A 24678-nucleotide genomic window follows, 5' to 3' on the forward strand; every position below is an offset into this window, starting at 1 on the left:
GAGCAGATACTTTGTGTTATTATTTTGCTGTTTTGGTTTGTTGGGAGTTTTTTTCAAAATGCACATATGCACCACACATCAGAAAGTATTTCTTTTTATCTTTTGCCTTCCATTTTAATTTTTGCTTTAGCAGTCATGTTATATGAAAAACATCTACCATTCAGCCTTTGTCTTGCTGTTCCCTTTCTGTCTCTGAAGGCATCAGGGATCAAACTACTGTCTAAGTTAATGTCCTTCTGTCACACACAAGCAGGAAAAAGTCACGAGTGACCTCTCTCCTTGCAGACACAGTGACAGAAGGCAATAGATCTCTCCAAATGAAAGATCATGGGAATGGGGTAACAAGAACAGTCAGCATATTCCCACAGGACAATAGTCTGCCTGTTAATTCAGGGTGCTGATCCTGCCAAGCTGTCTAAAACTACATGCATGAGTATTAACAGTGCCTCAGTGCCAGACGTTTCCTACCTCCAAAAAATACCTTTAGATAGATTACATGGGAAAGTCTCTAGCTTGCTCAAAAATTGAATTCAGCACTCAGACTCTGGGACTCTTGTGTCAGTAGTGTGCACTGTGCTTCTTGAAAGCAAGAAACAACTGCATGTCAGATCCAGAACAAGAGAATTTCCTCTTCATGTGAAGGTCAGGAAGCTGCTGATACTGTTTCTTTTCTCCCAAATAGGGAGTGAAAGTCCTTGCAAGTGCATCCTTTTATCTAATCAAGAAGCCAGAGCTCCAGGAGGCACTTCTCACAGACTTCAGGGGTATGGTCCCCTCCCGCTAAACCCATGCATTGCAGCAACACTGGTCTTTAATTTTTTAAGGTGTTGTTACCTCTTTAAATGTTCACACTTCTAATTAAAAATTTAGGAAAAAAATCCCTGGGAAGATCTATCAGCAATGCATTTCACATCTCTGCTCAGCCCACAGCAGGTATGGGGTGTCAGGATGGGGTTTGTTGGCAAACAGTTAAAAGATTCAATATACATTTAGACTCTGAGATCTTGAGCTCAACCACTTAACAGCAGCCCAAGATGACATAGCAGCAGGTATCTTACAGTCAAAATGTTGATGAGGCATGGAAAACTGTTTATCTATCCAGTACATGTTCTCTAGGTAGGCATCCAAGCAGGATTGGTGTTCCCTATCTCAGCATTGCCACCTTTACTCAGAAGCTGTGTTCTGCTTGTTTCTGCAGAGCTGTATCCTGCTCTATCACCATCTCCTATGGAACACAGAATGCCCCACTGAAATAGAATTTTCTTCTGCTGTGTGAGGGGTTCTGCATGTTCCTCTCCATGGTACAGTTCAGCTTTTTGGCAGGATTTTTCACAGAGAAAACGAAGAGGAAGCTGCTGACAGCCCGCAGGTGTCAGGGTGTTAACCAAAAGTAGTTACACCTCATAGCTGTACAACAGCATGCACAAGAGGGAAAAACCTCATCTTCATTGCTGCAGCTCCTACATATTGTATTGTTTGGAAAAGAAATGCCAGTCTCCCAAACGCCACAGGAGGTTTTCCCCTCCTCCCAGGCAAAATCTTTTCACTTGGGCTTTTTGCCAGTAGCCAGGATTTGGCCTATATTGAGAGAATCAGCCTCTTAGCCACGATCATTGTTCTCAAAACCTAAAGCTGCTCATATGGCGTTAGACTCCCGGCAGCCCACTCTTGTCTCCCAGGATAGCCCTTGCTATATTTAGGACTAAATCCTCCTGCAGTACCAGGCTGACCCCTTAACTGCACAGCACTCAACAACCCTTTGCCTCTAGTCCTCTGCACTGTGTCTGCCATGGACCCTCGACAGCTCTGCCCTCACATTTGTGTTTGAAGATAGGAAGCAAACCAGTTGTCTCATCAATTTACAGAGGAGCCATAGCTAAATTTATGTGTTACTTTTATCAATGTGCTTTTCCATGAAAGATTTACATTGTGTTTCCAACTATGTATCTACAGGGCTAAACAAAGGATTTCTGTGTATTAGTCAAAATGAGCTCTCATTGCTTACAGTTACCCCTCTTGCTAAGGCTCTTTCTTACATTCCTGTGCCTTCAGCCCTGTGTAATTTCATTTGTGGGCTGAAAAAAAACTTTATGCTTTTTAGTTTAGCAGGGAGGTTAGTCTATATTACAGGATAATTATTAATCTTTTTTTTTCCCTTAGTAGTAAAAGCAACTTGATTGAGTGTGAAGAAAATGCACCAGCTAAAACTCTTTGTAAATTATCATGTCCCTTGAATATTTGAGTGGCAAAAAAGGTACTGCTCAGATTTTCCAGAGCAATTCACTTTTAGGCCAAGACCCTTGTGTGCCATTTGCCAATCTGAAGCATTTCTTTTCCAACTATAAATCCAGGAAAGCCTCGCAGTCCCACAGCAGTCGGAGCACCCAGTATCCCCTGGCCCTGCTAGATGGCAGCACTGCCGGGTACCAGAGAGGCTCCGGGAAGGGGCTCACCCTGGTTAATGCAGGCAGGAAGCTCAAACAGGCACTACAGCATTTTTGAGAAGAGTGAAATCCTAAATGCAGAGACCAGAATAAGCAGATCCAGAAGCGCTCTTAGTGGGGATTTGGAAACATGAACGGGAATTGGAATAAAACATACGTGTTTCCCTGCTTTCTCACCCCCACTGGTGTTTTCCCATCAAGTTCAATCGGGGCAAATGTGAAGGTCTCTTCTGCAGCTTCTTCACTGTTTGCCTCATCTCAGCGGTGCCTGCTACCAACTACTTCAGCTTTCAGAGCTGAAGCAGCAATTTTTACTGCTTTTTCTAAAGTGCATTTTGGCACCATCATTTAGGTTGAATGCAGTTGATCATAATTGCTCCTAAAAAATGTTGCATTCAGTTTTGGCACAAGTAACTGCTAAAGAGGAGTAGGTGTCCTTTCCTTTCTTTGCCTTTTTGGAAGATCCTGGTGGTGGTATGGTAGGTGGTCCTGCTGGTTGAACAGGATTCTTGAGGATGACCTGGGAAGAATACAACAGAGTTAACAGGACACATCTCTAACAACCTGTGGATAGCAGGTTTTGCTGGCTGCAGTATGTGTGTGTGCTGGCACAGGGGTTAACCTCAGGTCCTCTGCCACAAATGTCTGTGCAGAGTAGAGGTGCCGACAGACAGGCACTAGGCTGCTGCCAAGTCTAATTGGAAGGTGCAGCAGTCACACACCATGTGCTCAGAGAAGCGTCTGCTTTCTTCTTCCCACGTCTTCTTTGTGCTATAGAGACAGCTCTTCCAAAAACAAACTCCAGGCAGGTTCTCAGCTGGCATCTCTTGCCATCCTTCCAGCAAAGGCCACAAGACCTTCACTCAGGCAGCACTCTCTCACGTGTGAATCTGCAATAAATTCCTCCCCAGTGTCAAGCATACAGGTAGAACAAATATTAGCATTCACTGCACTATGCTGTTATTTATTTAGCTGTTTAATCTACTGCTTTACATTGCTTGTGGCCTTTTCTTCTAATGGATTTGTCTGACATGCTGCAAATCTCCCTTGCAGCTGGCCAGAGGGTTGGCTGCATGCTTGCAATACAAAAGGGGTCTCCAAATCAGCTCTCACTAATTAATACCAGGTGTTGGTGACAGGGTGAAGGAGCCCTCCAAAACAGTCCAGAAGATGTTAGTGGAATAGCTACAGCAAGGAGGGTAAAGTGGGCCTTTGCAGCTCAAGTGCATCTCCACAGCTACCTAGCCTTAGTGTAAACCCCCCAAAATTAGCTAAAAATCATGGAACACAATCATTAGGATTGGAAAATACCTCCAAGGTCATCAAGTACAATCTATGACTGAACACCACCATGTCAATTAAATCATAGCACTAAGTGCTACCTCCATTCATTTCTTGAACACTTCCAGGGCAGGTGACTCCACTATCTCCCTGGGCAGCTCATTCCATTGCTTAACCACCCTTTCAGTGAAAAAATTATTCCTGATGTCCAACCTGAACCTCTGCTGGTGCAGCTTGAGGCTGTTTCTGCTTGTCCTGTCACTGGCTGCCTGGGAGAGGAGGCTGACCCCCACCTAGCTACAGTCTTCTTTCAGACAGTTCTAGAGAGTGATACGGTCTCCCCTGAGCCTCCTTTTCTCCGGGCTGAACAACCCCAGCTCCCTCGGCTGCTCCTCGTATGAGTGACTTTCTAGACTGTTCACCAGTTTCGTTGCCCTTCTCTGGACATGCTCCAGCACCTCAATTTCTTTCTTGTAGAGAGGGGCTCAAAACTGGACATGGGAATTGAGGTGTGGCCTCAGGAGTGCTGAGTACAGGGGGACAATCACTGCCCTGGTCCTGCTGGCCACACTGTTCCTGATACAGGCCAGGATGCCACTGGCACACACTGGCTCATGTTCAGCTGCTGTTGACCAGCTCTCTCAGGTACCTTTCTGCCAGGCAGCTTTCCAGTCACTCATCCCCCAGCCTGTAGCACTGCATGGGGCTGTTGTGACCCAGGTGTAGGACCTGGCACTTCACCTTGCTGAACCTCATACAATTGGCCCTGGCCTGCTGATCCAGCCTGTCCAGATCCCTCTGCAGAGCCTTCCTACCCTCCAGCAGATCAACACTCCCACCCAGCTTAGTCTCATCTGTGAACTGGCTGATGGTGCACTTGATCCCCTCATCCAAATCATCAACAAAGACATTGAAGAGGGCTGGCCCCAATACTGAGCCCTGGGGTCACCGCTGGTGACTGGCTGCCAGGATCTAACTCCATTCACTATCACTCTCTTGGCCCAGCCATTCAGACAGCAAAGAGTGCGCCTCTCCAAACTGTGGGCTGCCAGCTTCTCCAGGAGAAGGCCATGGGAGACAGTATTGACAGCTTTGCTGAAGTCCGGGTGGACTAAATCCACAGCCTTTCCCTCATCCACCAGGTAGGTCACCTGGTCATAAAAAGAGATCTGGTTGGTCAGGCAGGATGTGCTTTTCCTATACCCATGCTGGCTGGGCCTGATCACTTGGTTGTTCTGTATATGCTGTGTCATGGTAGTCAAGATGATCCGTTTCATAAATGTGCTAAATGGAAACCTGTGCTTGGAGGGAGCAAAGAATCTGCCATTTCCCCTTATTCCCCATCATCTAAAGTTTGCGGCTGTGTTTAGGCACAAACAGGGGAAAATTTCCATCAGCAAGTTCAAATTTAAGGGCTTTCTGGAATCTAGCTGGTGTTCAGAGTTCATGAGAAGGTTGTGCTTGGCCTTCACAACTCCAAAAAAATCCCAAGCCTGTCACAGAATATCAGGATGGGTAAAAAACTGGTGGAATTAGGAATGGATGTTTAGCCAGCAATTCTTCTCTTATCATATATACACAAATCAGAGGAGAGAACCAAGGTTTTCTGCTAAAAAGAAATCTTTTTAACAGAGAACATAATTCCTGGGATCTACCACGTGCCTTGGGTGAGTCAGAGGTTATTATTTTTTTATCATTCAGGTTTTTTCCCACATTTTTCTTGAGTGTTCCCAAGGTCCTGTTTATCTGGCAGCTGTGCCCTCCTCAGGGTCATTGTGCTTTGACTGCAAGGGGGAAGAGAGACCTGAGATCACATTGCAGCACATCGATTTGAAGCAGGTGCAGCTTTGAAATGGTTTCTGCTATCTCAGCCACCTCCCACATTCCCGTCTGGATTGCAAACTTTCCTTATTTTTTCCTCCCCCTTTCCCCTCTTGTCAGGAATAATTTACAAAGCCTGTCCTTCATCTCTTTTGAAAGGTAAAGCTTGTGGAAGGAAAATAGCCAAGAGATGCTGAACCTTATCAGGGTTTATTTCCCTGCACTTAAGCTGTCAGCTCGCAGGGGTGGGATCTCCTGTTGATTTCATATAGTTGTCAAAGAGAATTTTTTTGTGATTTAGCTCATTGGTTCCTTTTTTTCTAGAAGGGGCATTTCCCCCTTTTAAATGTACTGTTTGTTCTTCTTTATATCGTGTAATGGTTGTGGCAAGTGGAATGGTTATGCTGTCTGAAGTGTAACTCTAGTGACAGAAGACTAGGTACAGAGAGTGTGCTCAGTGAAGCTGGACAGCCCCCAGGACCACTGTGTATTTTTCCCCATGATGGAGGAGATGTGATTCAGGTGCATAAGCACAAAAGAGGGTCTACCTTTTTCTCACGACAAGATGCAGGCAGATCTCATTGCCTCTGTTGCCTTGGTTCAAGAAATGGGAAACAACAGTAATGAGGGCGTTTGATAGCAAACCCTCACTGCTTGCAGGAGTCTTGTAAGGGAATTGTTTGCTTCCTGGAGATGAAACCCACTGCACTTACAAAAGCAGGTTCTTGTGTCACCCTCCATGTCAGACTGACATTTCCCAATGTGTATCCATCATCACAGGGGAGCATCAGTACAGCCAGCACTGATCAACAGCATGCTGTGTGAGGGACTGAGTGACTGGTCAGCTCAAAACGCCAGGTTGCCAGGGCTCCCTCACACATGTCAAGTCAGTCCCTGTCTCCACTTGCAGCTGCTACTGCAGTGGCCTGAGATGGCAGCTTGGTGCTCAGAAAGAGCTGGCAAGGCTGCAGGGGAGACCAGTGGGACACATGATGCCTGTCAACTGCTGGCCAAATCTTGAAAGACTTTTTTTTCCTGCCTTTTATCTGGTTTTATAAGCTACCTTGTTTAATGGTTTAATAGATCACTTGGGCAATTTTGTTAGATGATTGTTTTCAATCCTCGGGTTTGCAATGTAACTCCCTAAAGAATTGCTGTCTTAGGACTGGAACAGGGAGCTGAGACTGAGCCATGCTTGGGAAGTAGCACACAGCAATAGCTGGGAGAGGCTGCACTGCCTAGATGAAATGGTTCTCCTGCTCTTGTGCAGATAGGGCACAGGAACTTCCCATGGCACTTGTAAAGAAGTGTTGCAGTGATAATTCTGGACAGACTACTCACAGTGCAAGAGACTGGAATGCCCAGAGCTGCAGCTGCATAGTTAAAAATTACATGGGTAGTGCATTTACTTTTTGTATTTAGGGAACCAGCAGTAGTGAGCTCATTACCCTGTAATAAGCAACTTAACAAAAAGGAGAATTATCTCAGTATAAGGATGGAAAGGCTCAAATTTCTTACCAGCACTGTCAGGTATGTCAGGGAGATTGTGCATGTTCATAAAGTCCATTGCACTGGGAGATTTCAGCCTTTAATGTGGGTGTCCTTTCTCCCCACCATGTGACAAAAACGTGGAAAAAAATAGCTGCTCAGTAAAATAAAAAGTGAGAGACCAGTGGGTTGCAATGATCCAAAGTAAGCTAAAAATCTGTGACAGAGAAGGACAAGACAATTTGCACAAGTTGCATAGAGCAGCTAAATCCAAGTCCACACCTCTGCCTATTACTCAGGTTTCCACAAAAGAATATGGTCAGTTGTTAGACCTCCAGTAGCTTTCAGTGTATTTCGGAAATGAGGAGCTGCTAAACGCTAGCTGTAGGTTCTCCCTAGGAAGTTGCAGATTCTGGAAAGCATAAGAGAAAATAGCTTGGTGGCAAAAAACAGAGTAGGCTAAAGATCAAAACAAATGTCCCAGCCACTGGCGTTTCCTGTCCTGCAGCGAGATTTGTTGTGTAAGTGGGCCAGACACACACCGCAGCCACAATTTTAGCAGAAATATTCATGGTGCAGTCTCAGTGGGGATTTTGACTCTAGCAATGCAAGCTGTCCTCTACTGTTGCAAATTGGAAGGCAGTCTTTGCTGATCTGAGCAACTGGCTCAGACTTCCAGTAGGTGCTTCAGAAATGCAGTGTTGTAAAATAAATTACTAGTGTATCATTCATGCCTTCAGTCCAGAGCTTCTTGAAAGCAAGCCCTTTGAATTCTTACAATTAAAAAGTAAAGTTTGCTTCTGAAGCTATGCATGTCCCTCCTTTTCCTATGCCCAACCTTCTTTCTTCATTAGCATTCAAAGCCTAGGAATAGTTATTCCCTGTTTGATTATATCTTTGGTGAACAGCTGAAAGGTAGTGGTGTTGCTGTTTAGTGATTCCAAGATGTGAAAAGCAGAGAAAATGCTTCATACCAATTAGCTACTGCAGTGGCATCAGGGCAGTGGCTGTGCAATAGTCCTGTTGCAGGGAAGGGATTCAGTTAAGAAGTCAGCTTGTGGTTTATTTCATCTCAGGATCAAAGCAATTTTTTCTGCTTCTGACCGCCAAATATTGAGTTTATATTGTTTTAAGGTCAAATACATGAAGTCGTCTTGACATGAGCAAGAACGATAGTTGTCGCTGGCGTGCAGGTGGGTCGTGTGGCCAGTCTCGTGTGTTCTCCTTTGCCTCATTGTGTGGCAATGAAAACTGGATGTTATTTTCCAAAAATGTTATCATCATGTTTCAGACCAGACCTAGTTGTCTGACCGCAGGTAAAAGAAACCATTTGGAGCCCAAAGACAGTAAAAAAATTAATGACATCTAGAAAAATGTTAATATAAATATCCCTGTCAGCCACCACGTTGCCTCAGCCACAGCACCTTCCTGCCCACCTCAGCACCTCACCCACCAGCACCCTGCATGTATTGGCTGCTGCAAAGAGGACCACTAAGAGAATGAAGGCTCTGGAGATCCCTCAGGCCTTTGATGGGCTGTTGATGGGCTACAAGGTGCCCACTTACTCATTAGTCTCCTCATGGTCCTGGAAAAGCACCAGTTAGGTGGGTTTGTTTCCCAGGTAGTTACGAAGCACTCATTAGGAGGACGTGGAGTCTTCTTGGAAACTTTAAGAGGTAGCAGCACAGGTGAACTGATTGAGGTGTGGTTGGGTTTAAATCAACTGAGTCCTGAGTTTATGCTAATTGAAGTATTTAAGAGAGAACTGATGTTGAAAATCCTTATTCACACGAGAGAATCATATCCATGATGTGCATTATTTTCCTTCTTCTTGTCTTAAGGCGTCCTTGGCTCATTCTGTCCTGCATAAATAGAACAAATGTCCCACAGCTGGATGTCAATTCTTATGGCAATGCTGTACATGAGGAATATGAAACTGTGCCCTCCCGTGTGTTTTTTCTGAAGCAAGAAGGGTGGCGGTTGCTAAGTGGCTTTATATGAACAGTTCTATTGCAAAATCTTGTGCTGTCCTCTGGATAGGTAGAGCTGCACAAATGAGGATCTGTCAAGAATAAAAGCAAGTATGGAAATTAACCAGTAAAAATTGTTCCACACTAGGATGTAGCTCAAAGGATACATTTATGCTGTGTCAAAGAAAAACCGGTGGCCTTCATCAGACTACACCAAATAGTGTAAGAAAGCTGAATTAAGCAGTTCTTCTGTGTATAGATGGGTCATTGCTAATTACCCATGATGGTGAAGATAAGGGAATTTTGCTTGGCTTGTTAACACACTGAAATAAGCTATGCGACTTCTGTCTGGTTTGGCTCTTCTAAAGTTTCATGTACAATGGCTTTAGGGCAGGAGAGAACATTTCACATTGTATAATTAACTATAGATAAAACTACTCATTAACTCTATAAAAGTGCTTCCTTGGGCAAAGTCTAAAAGAAAGGTCCAAGGTGCCTGTTTTCCTCTTGAGCTCCTTTAGTGTGTTCTCAGTCATTATTTGGTCAAAGTATTTTGATTTGATTTTCGTGGTGCTTGGGATAATATCTTTTGTAAATCCAGGGATAACTAGGAGAAAAGCTGACTGTGTTAGGGGATTCTCAGCAGGAAAGTAAAGCTTAGCAAGGAAATAGAAAATGGTATGTAGTAAGTTCTGCTGCAATGAAACACTACTTTGTAAGTTTGAAGATACACATAATAAGTGCTCTCAGAGCAAACTGGTAACAGTACATACAAGAGAGAGACTCATCCAATGTAACTTTGTACGTATGATGTAGCCATCCACATCTGAGCTAGTCATATAACTTCCTGAACAGTCACCACAGATAAGGGCTTTTTCAGGACACTAACATGTTGGCTTGCTTGAGTGCATGTCTAAAGTGGACATAAAATGTGTCCAAGTATCAGTTCCCCTCCATGAACAGGAGGGGAATGCTGGGTGATTGTTTCAGTATCTGTAAGTGCTAAAACGAAACCTAATCTATGAGACTATTTCTGGTTTTTATTTCTTCTTTCCAGGGTAGGCACTTTCTTATAATCTGGGGACATCAGAGAGTTGCAATCTTTGCAGAACAATCCTGATGAGTGAATAATATGTGCCCACCTTTGGGGTGAGGGCCATCTCTTTTGTGTTCGTACAGCCCCAGACACAGCAGGGTCCTGCCCCAGGATGGACCTCATGTACACTACCACAACACAGATAATCAGTAATAGCAGACTTAATTAGAACTCTGATCAGTCTCTCTTCCTTCCCATTCTCTGTGTTTTAAGTCCCTGTGATGTCTAAATGAGGTTTGATAACAATTCTCTTTCTCTCGTTTCCCGCCGTCCCACAGGAGCACATTTACAAGCTGATGAAGAGTGACAGCTACGCGCGCTTTCTGCGTTCGAATGCTTACCAGGACTTGCTGCTGGCGAAGAAGAAGGTATCTGTTGGAAAGGACATGCCTGCATCTCTTAGCACCTCTTGATTCTCGCCTGCTGCTTGCTGCTAGTGTGAAAGTGAAAATATTGTTTCCTTTTTTTTTCCTTTAAGAAGGGAATGAGCACTTTTGTCATCTTCACTGGGGGCATGGCATCCTTGTGCACAGCTTCAGCATGAGTTTTGGGGGAAACATGGTGACCCAAGGTAAAAGTAATACAGAAAGGTGTTTGTCTTGCACAGTTGTCGCCCAAACTCAGTGCAGACAATACAAATTGTATTGCCTCCTTCTCATGGAAAAACGGTGTGTGATATGAGAAGCAGAACCCATCAGTCTATTCATTACTGGTGCAAAATTCACCTGTTGAGATTTTCACCTCCCTAGTCTCACCATGTGATATTCCCTTTGGATGCCTTGCCTAGAGATCCCCCTGCAGCAATTCCCGTTCTCCTTTCCCTTGCTTTTGCCTCCCCAGAGATGTTTCCTTTTCCTCGGAGATAGGAAATAATTGCAATGCATGTAGTAATCAAGAATTCCAGCCACTCTCACAGGAAATCTGAGTTCGAGCTCTTCTTAGCACTTCTGGTATCTGCATGAGCTCTGCCAGCACCATGATTCTGTCAGGAGGCTCCAGATCAGGGTAGCAAAGGAGTGGTTACATAGAGTTACAGCTCCTGTCCCCGAGTCCCTTCTTTCCAAGGGGTCTAGGAGATAAGCTACTGATTTCTGCATTTGTGGCTGTGCTCAAATGCTTCCTGCAACTCCTGACTAATTCCCATAGCTCTCTGTGTGTGTCTGTGTGCATGTGCATGCCATGTACATAGGTATATGTCTCACTTGCATTTGACTCCCAGGACTGTACATAAACTGACTCCTGACTCCTGCAGCCTGAGCATGTGGTTTCCCATCACCATCTTCCCTGCTGTTTTTCTGCTGCATTCTCTGTGTGCTGCCAAATTACATTGCATCGGCACAATACAATGAAATCCCAGTGGTATTTTTGTCCTGATTGTCATTGTGTGCCTTAAAAGCATGCATATGGTGACAAAAGGAGACAAGCCCCTCTGTCTGCTGTGCCTGAGACTACTGGCAGGTGGATTAGGGAAAGGTAGTGGAGGGCAGCAGTCAGTCTTCTGTTTCAAAATGTCTCGTCTGTGACAGCATAAACCAGTGCTGCTTACATTTAGAAGGGTTAGACCTGACTTAGTTCAGAGGCTGGGAAATGGAGGTGCGAGGCAAAGTTTTCTCTCTCTGCCATCTCCCTACCCCCAGCAGCTTATGGTCCCCCCCCACCCCGCAGTCTCCATTGAACACATGGGAGTTCATGTGCTTGAAAGACAGGAGAGCTTTCTCCTCCCAGCTAAACTCATTCAAACCAAAGGTTTATTTTTTTGCAATCCTTGTTTGCTGTCAGATCAAGCCCTGGATGTGTCAGCATGACATCCTCATCCCCTTGCAAACTGCTGCAGGAGCAGGTTTTGGTGTCATGTTAACACAGCCGTGAAAGTAAGAATCAAGTTTCTTTAAGAAAGAGCTGTGGGTGCATGAGTAAACATATGAAGGCACAAAAAAGGCAGGAGTAGATCTGCGCAGATGCGCTGTTGATCAGCTTCACATTATGCAGGAGGGGAGTTGGTGCTGCTCCAGAGTCTGTAAGGCTCTTTGCAACCACATTGCATTGTGTTGTGCAAGTGAATGTTTTGGAAACAGTGTAGGTACAGAGATGATGATAGAAAGAATGTGACATTTCTATAGGCTGAGCTACATGGTCCAATCTTTAGGACCTTTGGTGAAGCTTTGAGAGGCATCCTTTTAAAATTCCTCTAAATAGCTGGAAAGCAAGGGAGGAAAAGAGGAATGCAGTAGCATATCAGAGCCTGCATAGATGGAGGATTTGGTTTAGAGCTGGCAAACAAAGTCCTGGATTCAATGATGTGAATAGAAACTCACTGCAGTTCTTTAAGTTGTGACGAGTACATCTCTCTGAGGCATGTCTTTCCCCAAAGTCATTATCCTCACATGGCTTGTATACCACACTGATATGATATAGCTTACTTTCATTACTGAAAATAAGTTCTGTCAGAAGCACAGCATGATGGACGTGGGGTAAAAGAGTTGCTTGCGCTAAGCAAATGAACTATGGCTTCAGATTCCCACATTAATGTTTTGTGGGTAGATTTGTGTTATTTGGGATCTTTTGCCCTCCAGCACTGGATTATGGCAAACTGAGAGGGCAGGAAAAAGGGAAAGGCAGACTGTGTAGCTAGAGTACAGAACTGGGAACCATAAAATCCATATGCTTCCCCTGGTTACCCCACTTAACTTCTTGTGTGAGCTTGGGGAAAAAAGTTCAATTTTGCCTGCCGTATATCCTCCTCTTTTTCAAAGGGCAGTGATGATAGTGACCTGCTCAGCAGAGAGATGCCAAAGCTTGATTAGTGCTTCAAAACATGCTTCACATTTCTGGTATTTGTAAAATACTGTAAATTTGAAGAGTTACCTTCTTCCACACCATACAATAACCACAGATGTGGGAGCTTCCCCTCCCTGCTCTGGGAGTGCAGTAATGGAGGGGAAGAAGGGAGAAGAAATTATGGGTCAGGATTGAGATACAATGACAGAATTATGAGGGGAACGTATTGTTCACACCACTAACTGATGCAAGACAGCAGACATAGGCTGTGTACAGACCAGACATACATACTTTGTTAATCCATTTTAGATGTTTTTTCCCCCATTCTTCCCAATGTCATTATTGCAAGTAACCACAGTATTATTGGCCTCAATCCTGCAGATTCATGGTGCTCAGCAGGGAACATGAGGTTGGCCTCCAGCAAGGGTGTGATTGGAAGCAGTGAGCTGCAGAGGGGAAAAACTGGGTGTAGCCTTCTGCCTTGAACAGAAGGCCTCCTCTCTGCCAAGCTGGAGAAGAGGAGGGATGAGAGCACAGCCCTATCCTCAGGAGGAATGGCCATATGCCCAGCCCAACTTGAGCTCTGGGCCTCCATTCCCAGACCCCCTCTGCAGCAGGTAGAAATCACAGATCTGCTGAAAGCGTCTGGCTCGGCAGCAAAGGGCTGGATGTGCTGAGATCCCCGAGCGACTCACTGTGTTTTATTTGTGTATCTACCCAACACGCGCCACTGGTGCTGCAGAGAGTCAAGCACTGACCTGCTCCTGTTTCTGCTAATATGCACCTTGCTGCAGGGTACCTTACAGCAGGTAATCACTGCTGCACTGCCCTCCAGCCCTTCTCCACAATAGCCAAAATGGTGGCTGGATGTCCTTAGACAGCAGTGATCCACCTGTCAGGACAAGTGCTGTGACGAACCTCCTCAGTCAAGGCAAGAAGGCATTTTGGCAGGGTGACTTGGCTGCAGAGCAGGGGTTTATTCCCTGGGGAAAGAGCAGTGCAGATTAGTTAGTGCACCATGGAAGGGGATGCAAGCGCACAGGAACTTTTGTTAATGGTAAAGAAGCAGCCAGACATGTGCTCTGCTAGTTATTTTTGCAGAGAAGGGAGCAAAAGGAACAGAAAAGACCTCGAGGTACTTTCCATTGCTCACTGTAAAGGTGAAACAGTGACATTGGTTGGCATCTCTGCATTAGCTGAAGGGGCAGCTGAACTGTCACGGTGCTGGTGTTCGTGTCAGTTTAGCATGGGGTGGCTTCCTGCTATCCAGCCCTGCCCGTAAGCAGGGAAGCATCCTGGAAAGGCAGCCACAGCTGTAGTGCAGACAGGCTGCGAAGCTATGAGAGTGAGCCCTGCGGCATTGAGGGAAGAGCAGGTTGGTATTTTCTTGGTTTAGAGCATTGTTTTGCTCTCCACCTGGTTCAGAGAAGTGTGAATTCACCGTGGTCCTGTTCAAATGAACACACAATATATGCAAAATACTCCGGCCACTTGGTGGCACTGTACATGCCCTTTGCTTTCTCACTTTGGACAGGTAGATGTGACTGCCTTAGAAGCCCAGGACCTGCTCCTGGCCTTTTCTGCACCCAGGGTCAGGGATGTTATTATCCTTTGTTTTTATCTGATGCCATTCCCTCTGGAGCACATTATTTTTCACCAAGTTAAAGTTCAAAATAAACCCCACTTCACACCCCAAAGTCTCATACCAAAATAAAGGATTCAATAGCCAACAAAATAAGTTCAGGGAGGGAGGGAGGTAGAGAATTTTGCAGACCTTATGTTCAGAAGACCAAGTTTCTGTATGTATTTCCCTATCCCTTTTCAGATCCCTGGCAAGAAGTGTCAGCAAGGGGATACTTAACAGCTTCATGCCATGAGGAACAGGCTGCATTTTCAGCACACGCCTTTTGAAGCGTTGCTTTTAACCAGACCCCCTGTGCCAACTGCTCTGTATTGTCCAGGAAGGTTCCTATTGCAGATTACGCCTCCTTCTCAGTCCCATCAGGGCACACATGGCCAGTTTGATTCAGTCGCAGGACTTGCCTTGAATGTTGTAAAGATGTTGAGCAATTTTCTCATAATTATTTTTAATAGTCAGTGTCAGCTGGTAAGTTTTCTTCTACTTAATCTCCATTCAAGCAGAATCTACACAAAGGAACTTAAAGTTTGGATGGCTGGGTAAATGATTAATCAAGAAAAAAAAAAAAGGAAAATTTGAAGAAGCTAGTCAATAATTAGTGAATGGTTTCTATGTGGTGAGCTCTATTTTTATGTATCTGCCTGGGCTGAAGGGTTTTCATCTGCAGTAAGGATGGTTGTTTCATATTTTATCCAAATGCATATGTCCTTTGCCATTAGCTGATGGAGTCTGTTGGTGTACTTACTGACGAAGATTGCATTTTTTGCACCTGGGAGGACTACATGACCTGGCTTGCATATGAGTTTCTCTGCCTTCGCCCCTTTGCACACACAGTGTATGTTTGGGCAAAGGCTGCTGTGGTGCTGCAGCAGGAATGGCTCCAGGGTGCACACCCCAGGTCTGTTCCCAGGACTGGGATAGGTGTGACTCGGTCTTTCTATTCTTTTTTTTTTTTTTTTTTTGCACTTTGTTATTTTTAAATTTCCTTCATCTAGTGTGCAAGGCAGCCTCCCCAGCTCAGCACCGTGCTGGAGAGCTGTGGGCAGGCGTTCCCTGCACGGCAGGCTGCCAGCCACACGGGCAAGCAGACAGGAAGCGCCAGCGAGCTGTACAGCCAGCACCCACACCCACGGACATTCAAACTGCTCAAGCAAGCTCATCACTCTGCAGCCAGCCTGCCTCAGCTGCTTTTTATTTTACTAGAAAATGTCAAGCTTTGACTCAGAGCTGGATGCTATGGGGATGAGCTTTCCACGCATCCAGCCTGCCACCGCCATGCCAAATGTGCAGAGTGACTGCAAACCGTGCTTTGCAAGGCGCTTCTGTGAGACACTGTCGGTGCTCTCTGTGGCTGCTTTCCCACACGTCTTCAGCTGTGGTAGGCAGCAAACAGCCTTGCGTGGGGCCCCCTGTGCCAGACAAGCTCTCAGCAGCTCAGCAAGGTGCTCATGATCTTTAAAGACCACCATCCTACCTTTCTGCTGGGTGGGAAGGTGGATCACCTTGCCAATAGAAAAAACAGACACTAAATTTTGACAGTGAGTGCAGGGGTGCAGAGTGGCCAGTATAGCAGCTCATTCTCCTTTGACCCCAATGCACACCAGAGCTCCACTTCAAAGTGCAGTTGGGTCAGACACTGATTTTCCAGCCTGCAGTAATGTGATGCTGCAGACTTCGAGTGCCTTACTCCCCTAAGGAGCCTTGCAGTACACTCAGTCTTTTGTTCAGGTATTTCTTCTCCTGAAATTGTGTTTTTAACTTGGCTGCTGGTGGGTCTTGCCACCCGTGCAGGAGACCAACGCAGAGGCCCAGTGCCCTGCTGTCCTCAGTCCTGCTCACTGGTATGTGTTCAGCTGAAGTGGCAGGAATGCAGCTTCTCTCTGTCACCTCTGCTGCCTCAGCGTGTGGGGACACCTCTGAGGCTATTTCCAAGAGGGAATCTGTGACGCTCTGAGCACTTGCACGGCTCTAGTACTCAGCCAAGGACTGAGGCTGATGTTTCTTTCCCCTTTCCTCTCCTCTCACATGCAAGGAGAGGCAACTAACCCTTGGGTTAGTGCGTATTAAATACTCCTTTGGGGAACATTGGACTGGGTACATTACTGTTTTCCTGCCAGCCGGGAAGGCTGCTTTATTGCTTGGCTCCATCCTCTGTGTGGGCTAAAATGACGCGCCTCTAGTGTTCACTTTTGATACCACTTTTGGGACATCAGAGCTGATGCTGTGGCTTCCTCGAATGGTTGTAAGTGTGGAGGTTGCTTGTTTCTTTCTTCTGGATAAAGAATATTGCTTGTCTTAAAAGAGCCTTATGTTTTGATCTCATCTTTGGTGATGCAGCAGGGACGATCTGCCCCATCTTTCCATGGGATGCTTAAGACTAACCTTGTAGACATCAGAGAGGTGTGAAAGCTGTGATAAACATGCAGAAGAATCAAAAGGCTTTGCCTAGACTCAGCTACACGAGTTCTCATCCAATTTATCTGGTATGGTTTTGGCTTCTTTATGTCTTCTCTATCTGATTTTTGCACTGGTGCTTTGTCCTGGGGGTTGTTACTGCAGCTGAATCTGCAATAGATGATATGTCAGGTATGTGCCTCTCCAGTGCAGTGCTTATTTCCAGTGCACTGTCATGCACCATCATTACTGTGGTTTTCCCTCACATGTAGCTCCTTATTCCCTTCATGGCAGTTTTACTTCCATCTTACCACCCCCATTTTGCTGGCTCACCACATTAAAATAAGTGTCTCTCCTGGAAATCAGCAGTGCCCACAGCTTTCTGACTGCAATAAGCTTTCTTTTGTATCATTGAGTTTCCTCTCTTCTCTATAACAATTTTTTTCTCTTAGATATTCCAGCAAATACGCCAATAAATTATTTAGTTCTTCCTTGTTAGTGGCGATTAGATCTCCCTTATGCCAAATGAACAAAGTGCTGCAGTGAGCAACCTTCTCAGGGATATGTTAATAAAGCCATGATGCACATGCTTGTCTTCTCACAGTGCAATTGAATGTCTTCTTGCATATGAATAGTCCCGTACTCAGTGCCCCAAACTGGCCTGTATCTTTCTGTTGCCTTGCAAAGACATGCATATGCTGTCTTGTGTTTTGTTGTAGCCAAACTTACTGGAAATATGCCTCTACCCTTTGGATAAATAGAAGAGTGTAGGTTCACTGGCAAAGAGTCCAGTGGTTTTCTTCCAGTGCTGTATTCACTCACACATTGCTTTTTAATACTGTGAAAGCTACTGTGGTTTTTTTCATCTCTCTACACAAGTAGCTGGGAGCCTCCGATAGCTGTTTGGCAGATGTTAACCAGAATCAGACGTCCCAGCTAGAACAGCAACAGAAGGAAAATTCAGTGAACAAGAAATCAATATCAAGAGCTGTAAGACACAGCAATGCACAGACATATATGAACCATTCAAAAAACTCACAGGAGAAAAGTGACTTTCTCTGAGAGTAAAAGTACTGATTTTTCTCATTCTTTAAGGCATTTTGATTTCTTATGTTTGCTGTTGCAAACATTGATTTCTGCTTTTTACATTTTTTTACAACTTTTTCTTCTTGCTGCTTCCTTATATTTTGCTGCTGTTTTGAAAGACTGCATTTAAGCTGAAGGGTTTTTTTCTGTATTTTTATCTTATTTTTGTTCCCTGTTAAGCCAGAGAATGAGCAAGGTCGTAGAACTTCTCTAGAAAAGTTCACTCGCAGCGTGGTAAGTTCCTTTTCTTTTCCCTCCTCCCTTTCCTCAGAACTTCATTTTCAGTTGGGGGAAATGTGGATGCTTGACTTTTTATCTCATCCTTTATTTTTGCAGCTAGCATCTTTGCAGCTTCTCTCTTAATACTGTAGCTCATCTAAATAGTAGCTCTAAAGAAGGGACTGGGGGGGGAGGGGGGGGCAGGGGGGGAGAAATGGCATAATGCTCATTCTAGCTTATCATCATTGCAAAAGCAAATTGATTTTTGTCTAGAATTAAATGCAAAGTTTTGCTACATTCCCACTACAGTATTTGTTGTGGCTTTTCCTTGCACAATGAAGTAGAAGAGCATGGCTCTCATAGCTCCATTGCAACAGTATCCGTACAGTTCCATCGTGCATGGATAATGATAGTGTCACATACATATCCACCCACAGCACTGCAGCCACTTCCTCCTTGCCCCCATCTGTCAGTGCTCATGTAAATAGTGATGTGCGATACCCCTTGCCTCGTTCATGATACTGGTACCGGAAAAGGAGCACAGTCACAACAAGAAACATAACACTGTTAAACCTTTTAGACAAGGGGACAGTGGGACCTCAAGGGCAGCAGGCAGATGTCCTCTGTCTTTTGTCCTTCATCAGTCTCCAACCTCCAGCTGGTCTGTCCAGAGCTTGGACAAGACCTGCTTGCCCCACTTGCTTTCAGGGATCTGTCTGTGCAGCAATTTTTCTACAGAACAGGAAAAGCAGGGAGAAGGGGGCAGGACCAGAGGCAGATACTGCGAGTGGAGTAGCAGGGATACTGGGCAGCACAGGCTGTGTTTTGAACTGCATCAAAAGCAGCGTGACCAACAGGTTATGAGAGGGGATTCTGCCCCTCTACTCTGCTCTCATGAGACCCCACCTGGAGTGTTGCATGCAGCTCCAGAATCCCCAGGACAGCAAAGACATCGACCAAATCCAGAGAAGGACCACAAAGTTGATTAGAGGAATAGAGTACCTCTCCTACAAGGAAAGGCTGAGAAAATTGGGTTTGTTCAATCTGGAAAAGTGAAAACTTTGATGTTACCTAATTGTGGCCATCCAGTACCTGAAGGCAGCCTACAAGAAAGACAAGAGGGACTTTTTACAAGAGCACAGTGAGAGGAAAAGGGCGAATGAATTCAAACTAAAACAGAGTAGGTTTAGATTAGATATTAGGAAAAAATCTTTGCTGTGAGGGTGGTGAGGCACTGAACAGGCTACCCAGAGAAGCTGCAGATGCTTCATCCCAGGAGGTGTTCAAGGACAGACTGAATGGAGCTCTGAGTAACCTGGTCTAGTGAAAGGTGTCCCTGCCTGTGACAGGGGGCTTGGAACTAGATGATCTTTAAGGTTCCCACCCAAAGCATTCTATGAGTCTGTGATACTCTTGCATGTGTGTGTATAAATGTATATTTATATGTACACTACATACACACATGGTATATAAATATAGCACCTTTGTATATACTGAGAGAAACAGGAAGCTGTGCAGGTAACTGTGAGCTGCTGTAGAGCAAATAAGCCGAAAGCAGTTCTTCCTGACGCTGCTGTGCTACTGCGCAAGCAAACCCAAATGTAACATACAAAGCTTTGTAGTACATCCACTGGCAGACTTCCTGGGGAATGTATTTATATAGCTAATGCATATGCACACATTTAAAATATGTTGATACAAAATATATCACTATGCCCATCTGCATATTTACTACTTTCTAAGAGTCTGCCAGGGAGAGGAGTAGGAAAGAATTTTTTTTTTTTTAAACAAACTATGCAGAAATATTTACACCGAGTGGTAAATTCTGCTCCCAGATTTGCCAAGTACGTGGAAGAGTAACTCTCACTTTACTAGACTGGCTGGGTTTATAGTTGCATAGCCAAGGATGGATTTTTCTCTTGCATTTGATTTGAAGGGTAACTTGACAAGCTCAGTTTGGGATGCTATGATTAGAATGTAAGTAGCTGTAAAGAAAATTATTGTAGATTGGTCGGCACTGTGGTTCATTTTTGTCTTACTGGCTAGCATACTGTAAATATTTTCTTTCTCCTAATACAGATATAAAATCTCCTCTTCTGATGGCATGGTAGCTACCAGAACTAGGAAGGGTCTGAATATTTTATACTTTGCATTATGGCAGTTTGTGATTGCGATCAGATGAGAAAATAGTCACTACATTGACATGTCCTCAGAGGACAGCATTACCAAAGTGAGAACTTTATGGCATACTCAGGGGACTGAATTAAGACAAAGTTAATTCTGTATGCTCTAGTTCTCCAAAATGCACTGCAGCTCCCCAGCTGTGTAGGAGTGGAGCAATTCAGCAGTCCATACTTCCAGGGCTCCACTGTGCTTTAGTGGTTGCTCATTACAGGATCACATGTTCAAGCTGGCCCTGCACAGTTAAATGCATGCTTAAGGTTTGGCTGGAACAGACCCCCAGTTTGTCTCCCCTCAAGGGAGGAGCACTGAGCCTATTTTGGAAGCAGATTAAGATGAGGTCACATTTCCAGTGATGGCTGTAAAGAGAAATCTCAAAAACAATAAGGGCTAAAAGTTTATTTGCCTTAAAGAGCCATAACTGAGATGAAGTAGTCTCCCAGATTGACTGAACTATTAATTGCCTGTGGATCTGGGCCATCTCTAGACTATGCTGCTCTGTTTGGCACTGGGAGGACCAGTTGACCCTTGGGGAAATTTTCAGATTTGGCTGTAGCATGTGACCCAGCATTTTGGGAAATCACAGAATTGTTACAGTTGGAAGGGACCTCTGGAGATCACCTAGTCCAATTCTCCTGCTAAGGAGCAGGAGAGCAAGTTACACAGGAATGTGTCCAGGTGGATTTGGACTGTCTCCAGAGGGAGATTCCATGGCCTCCCTGGGCAGCCTATTCCAGTGTTTGCCACCCTCAATGTAAAGCAGTTCTTCTTCATGTTGAGGTAGAACTTCTTGTGTTTCAGCTTAAGGCCATTTCTCCTTGTCCTGTCACTGGGCACCCCTGAGAAGAGTCTGGCACCATCCTCTTCGCACCCACCTTTGAGATATTTGTATGTATTGATGTGATCCCCTCTCAGTCTCCTCTTCTATAGATCAAACAGGCCAAGGTCCCACAGTTTCTCCTCATAAGAGAGGCTCCAGACCCCTCGTCATCTTTGTGGCCCTCCACTGGACCCTCTCCAGTAGCTCCTTGTATTTCTTGTACTGAGAAGCCCAGAACTAGACAGAGCACTCCAGGTGTGGCCTCAGGAGGGATCACCCTCCTCAACCTGCTGGCCACACTCTTCCTGATGCATCCCAGGATACCATTTGCCCTCCTGGCTATAAGGACACACTGACAGTTCATAGTCAGCTTGTCATCCACCAAGACTCCCTGGTCCTTTTCTGCAGAGCTGCTCTCTAGCAGGTCAGCCTCCAGCCTGTGCTCGTTCTTGGGTTGATTCCTCCCCAGGTACAGGACCCTACACTTGTTTTTGTTGAACCTCATTAGTTTTCTCCAGCCTGTCAAGACCCTGCTGAATGGCAGCACAGGCTTCAGGTGTATCAGCCCCTTCCTCCCGTTTCATATCATCAGCAAACTGTTTTTGGGTGCATTCTGTCCCTTCATCCAGGTCATTGATAAGCAAGTTGAATAAGATTGGACCCAGTATTGATCTCTAGGGAGCACTGTCTACAGGCCTCCAACTGGATTCTGTTCCACTGATCATGACCCTTTGAGCTCTTCCATTCAGCCAGTTCTTGGTCCACCTCACTGTCCATTTATCCAACCCACATTTCCTGAGCTTACCTATGAGGATGTAATGTGAGACACTGTCAAAAGCCTTGCTGGAGTCAAAGCAGATAACACCCACCGTTCTCCCCTCATTGACCCATCCTGCCATGCCATCATGGAAGTCTATCAGATTGGTCAGCATGATTTCCCCTTGGTGAATCCATGCTGACTACTCCTGGTGACCACCTTTTCTTTTACATGCTTGGTCATGACCTCCAGAATTATCTGTTCCATCACCTTTCCTGGGGTGGAGCTGACCAGCCAGTAGTTTCCCAGGTTCTCCTCCTTGCCCTTTTTGAAGATGAGAGTAACATTGGCTTTCGTCCACTCATCGGGTGCCTCTCCTGTTCTCCATGACTTTTCAAAGGTGATAGAGAGTACCTTAGCAGCAACATCTGCCAGCTCCCTAGGCACCTCTGGGTATATCCCATCAGGGCCCATGGATTTATGGCACATAGGTCTGCCTAGCCAATCTCTAACCCAGCCCTCTGTGTCCAAGGGGAAGTCTTCCTTTCTCCAGCCTTCCTCTCTTACCTCCAAGGTCTGGGATTCCCAACCTCAGCATTAAAAACTGACACATTCAGTAATTGGCCAGGCCTTCTCTGTGTCTTCTGTCACCAGGACATTTATCTGATTCAGTAGCAGCCCCACATTTTCCCAAATTTTCGTTTTGCTGGTGATGTACTTGTAGAAACCCTTCTTGCTGTCCTGATATCCCTTGCCATACTTAATTCCAAATGGACCTTGGCCTTCTTTGTCACATCCCTACATACTCTGACTGTTCCTTTAGTCCTCCCATGTGGCCTGTTCCTTTTTCTACATCCCAGAATCTCTTTGAGATTTGCTTGAAGCTCCCTGCTCATCCAAAGGGATCTTCTGCCCCCTTTGCTTGATTTTTTGCACATGGTGATACACTGGTCTTGAGCTTGGAAGAAGTGATGCTTGAATATTGACCAGCTCTCTTGGACCCCCTTTCTTCTAGAGCCCTTCCTTTTACATCATTGTACTCAGATCTGGAGAACTTTGTTCCACTAACATTGCAGGTGGCATAGAGCCAGAGCAGGAGCATGGAGGTAGAGGTTCATGATCCCTTCCTTGCTCAAAATACTGTACATACAGTGTTGCTTTCCATATCAGAGAATGCTGACTTGTAGCCAGGAGGCCAGACATGCCCAGCTTCTTAGACAGTGAGTCTTCACCTGAGTGAAAAAAAACCAGACTCTCTAAGATTGCCTGTTCTGGTTGCTTGGGTCTCACTATCTGTTGATTGACAAAGACAGGAGAAAATACAACACTTCTGAAAGAGAAACAGTAAAGGTTTGTGTTGACAAACTGGGAAGAGTATTGCAGGCTTTTTGTCTCTTACTTGGATTAAGCCCCACCCCTGAAAAATCTTTCAGTGCTTCCAAATTGGTCCTCTGCACTGGGTGGAAAGCGGTACACTTGGCTTTGGGAGCACAGACTTGGAACAAGTGGAAGTCATCTTACCCACAGGGCTCCTGCTCATCTGAGAGTCATAACTCAGGAGACAGGGGTTAGCTCCAGACCATTTGACACACTTCAGCAAGACACCATGGAGTTCTGCTAGCCAGTCAGAGGCTTTCCACCTTCACGTGGATCAATGGGGAATAAGAAAGAACAGGGCTTTACATATTTTTTTATATCAGTCTTCAATTCCTTCAAGACCCACAGTCTTGTCTTCCTCGGCTGGATACTTTTGAGCAACAGAAGGCATCTCATGACTAACAAATGCACCCAGTTTTTGCACCAAATCTTTCTGAAAGCCAGGTGCTTTCTGGTCCACATTAAGCACGACACTAACAGCAAGATTTTGACAGGGCAGTTTTCACCATGGTGATGGTTCACTTTTTGCTTCCAGGTCCTTACAAAGTATTAGCTGATACCTTAGTGCAATAGCCAAAAGGGGGTTGTGCCCACTGTGGTCAGGTCCTTCTGTACCAAAGGGCATGGTTTGCAGTGCCTGTCTGGGTTCCCCTTGGAGTGACGGAACATCTGTCTGATCCAGCCCCCAGCAGGCCAGGCATCCTCAGCCTCCTCAACTCACCTGACAGAAGTCTACAGCTGTGATGTCCATGTGTTTCATGGCAGTTTTTTGGTTCCAGGACAAAACATGGTCATCAGTCATCTGGTGAGCATCAAAGGGCCACATCTGCATGGTGGAGCAGAACACTCTCAGGGCACGTGCAGCCCAGCACTGCTGGAGAAAAGGGGTGGCAGATGTCTTTTCTTCTCTCTTCAGGTTTTGAAGAGTCCTCAAAAATACATAGGCGGCACAGTGGTAGGATAAACATCACAGTACCTGACCCCTTTGGCCCTATGCCAGGCTCCTGTGCTCTTCTGGAATCACAGGTATAAAGCTAGGCTGGCTCTTCCATGCTCTCCAGGACGCCCTGGGGAACAGTCGATGTCACGGACTTGTAGAACTGACAGTCTATTGCTTTGGAGCACTTACTAATCCACCTCATTTAAAAAAGGATGGCACTGCACGTGGTGGCAGGTTTATCTTACTACAATTCTCCTTTTGAATACAACAAGGATTGACATTATGAAAGCAGAGTTAGGCTGTCTTCTCTCCCAAGTGAAGATAAATGGCATCATAAAAATCAGACACCACGTATCATATATGTTATAAATAATACCTAGTATTGAG

General features: G+C 45.3%; 1 protein-coding gene across 6 annotated transcripts in view; it reads left to right on the forward strand.

Moving 5' to 3' along the window:
- Window positions 1-24678, forward strand: part of RGS6 (regulator of G protein signaling 6) — a 109327-nt gene that overhangs the window by 70059 nt on the left and 14590 nt on the right. For 4 of the 6 annotated variants that reach the window (XR_004240642.1, XM_032111165.1, XM_032111163.1 and 1 more), the window contains 2 exons: window positions 10379-10468; window positions 18178-18231. Coding sequence is in view for 4 of the 6 variants with exons in the window: in XM_032111165.1 (XP_031967056.1) it covers window positions 10379-10468; window positions 18178-18231 (144 nt within the window). In the remaining 2 variants the exon portion in view is untranslated. The remainder of the gene's footprint in view (window positions 1-10378; window positions 10469-18177; window positions 18232-24678) is intronic. The other 2 variants (XR_004240643.1, XM_032111166.1) reach the window with 1 other exon arrangement.

This window comes from Corvus moneduloides, chromosome 6 (assembly GCF_009650955.1).
Source record: "Corvus moneduloides isolate bCorMon1 chromosome 6, bCorMon1.pri, whole genome shotgun sequence".
NCBI lineage: Eukaryota > Metazoa > Chordata > Aves > Passeriformes > Corvidae > Corvus > Corvus moneduloides.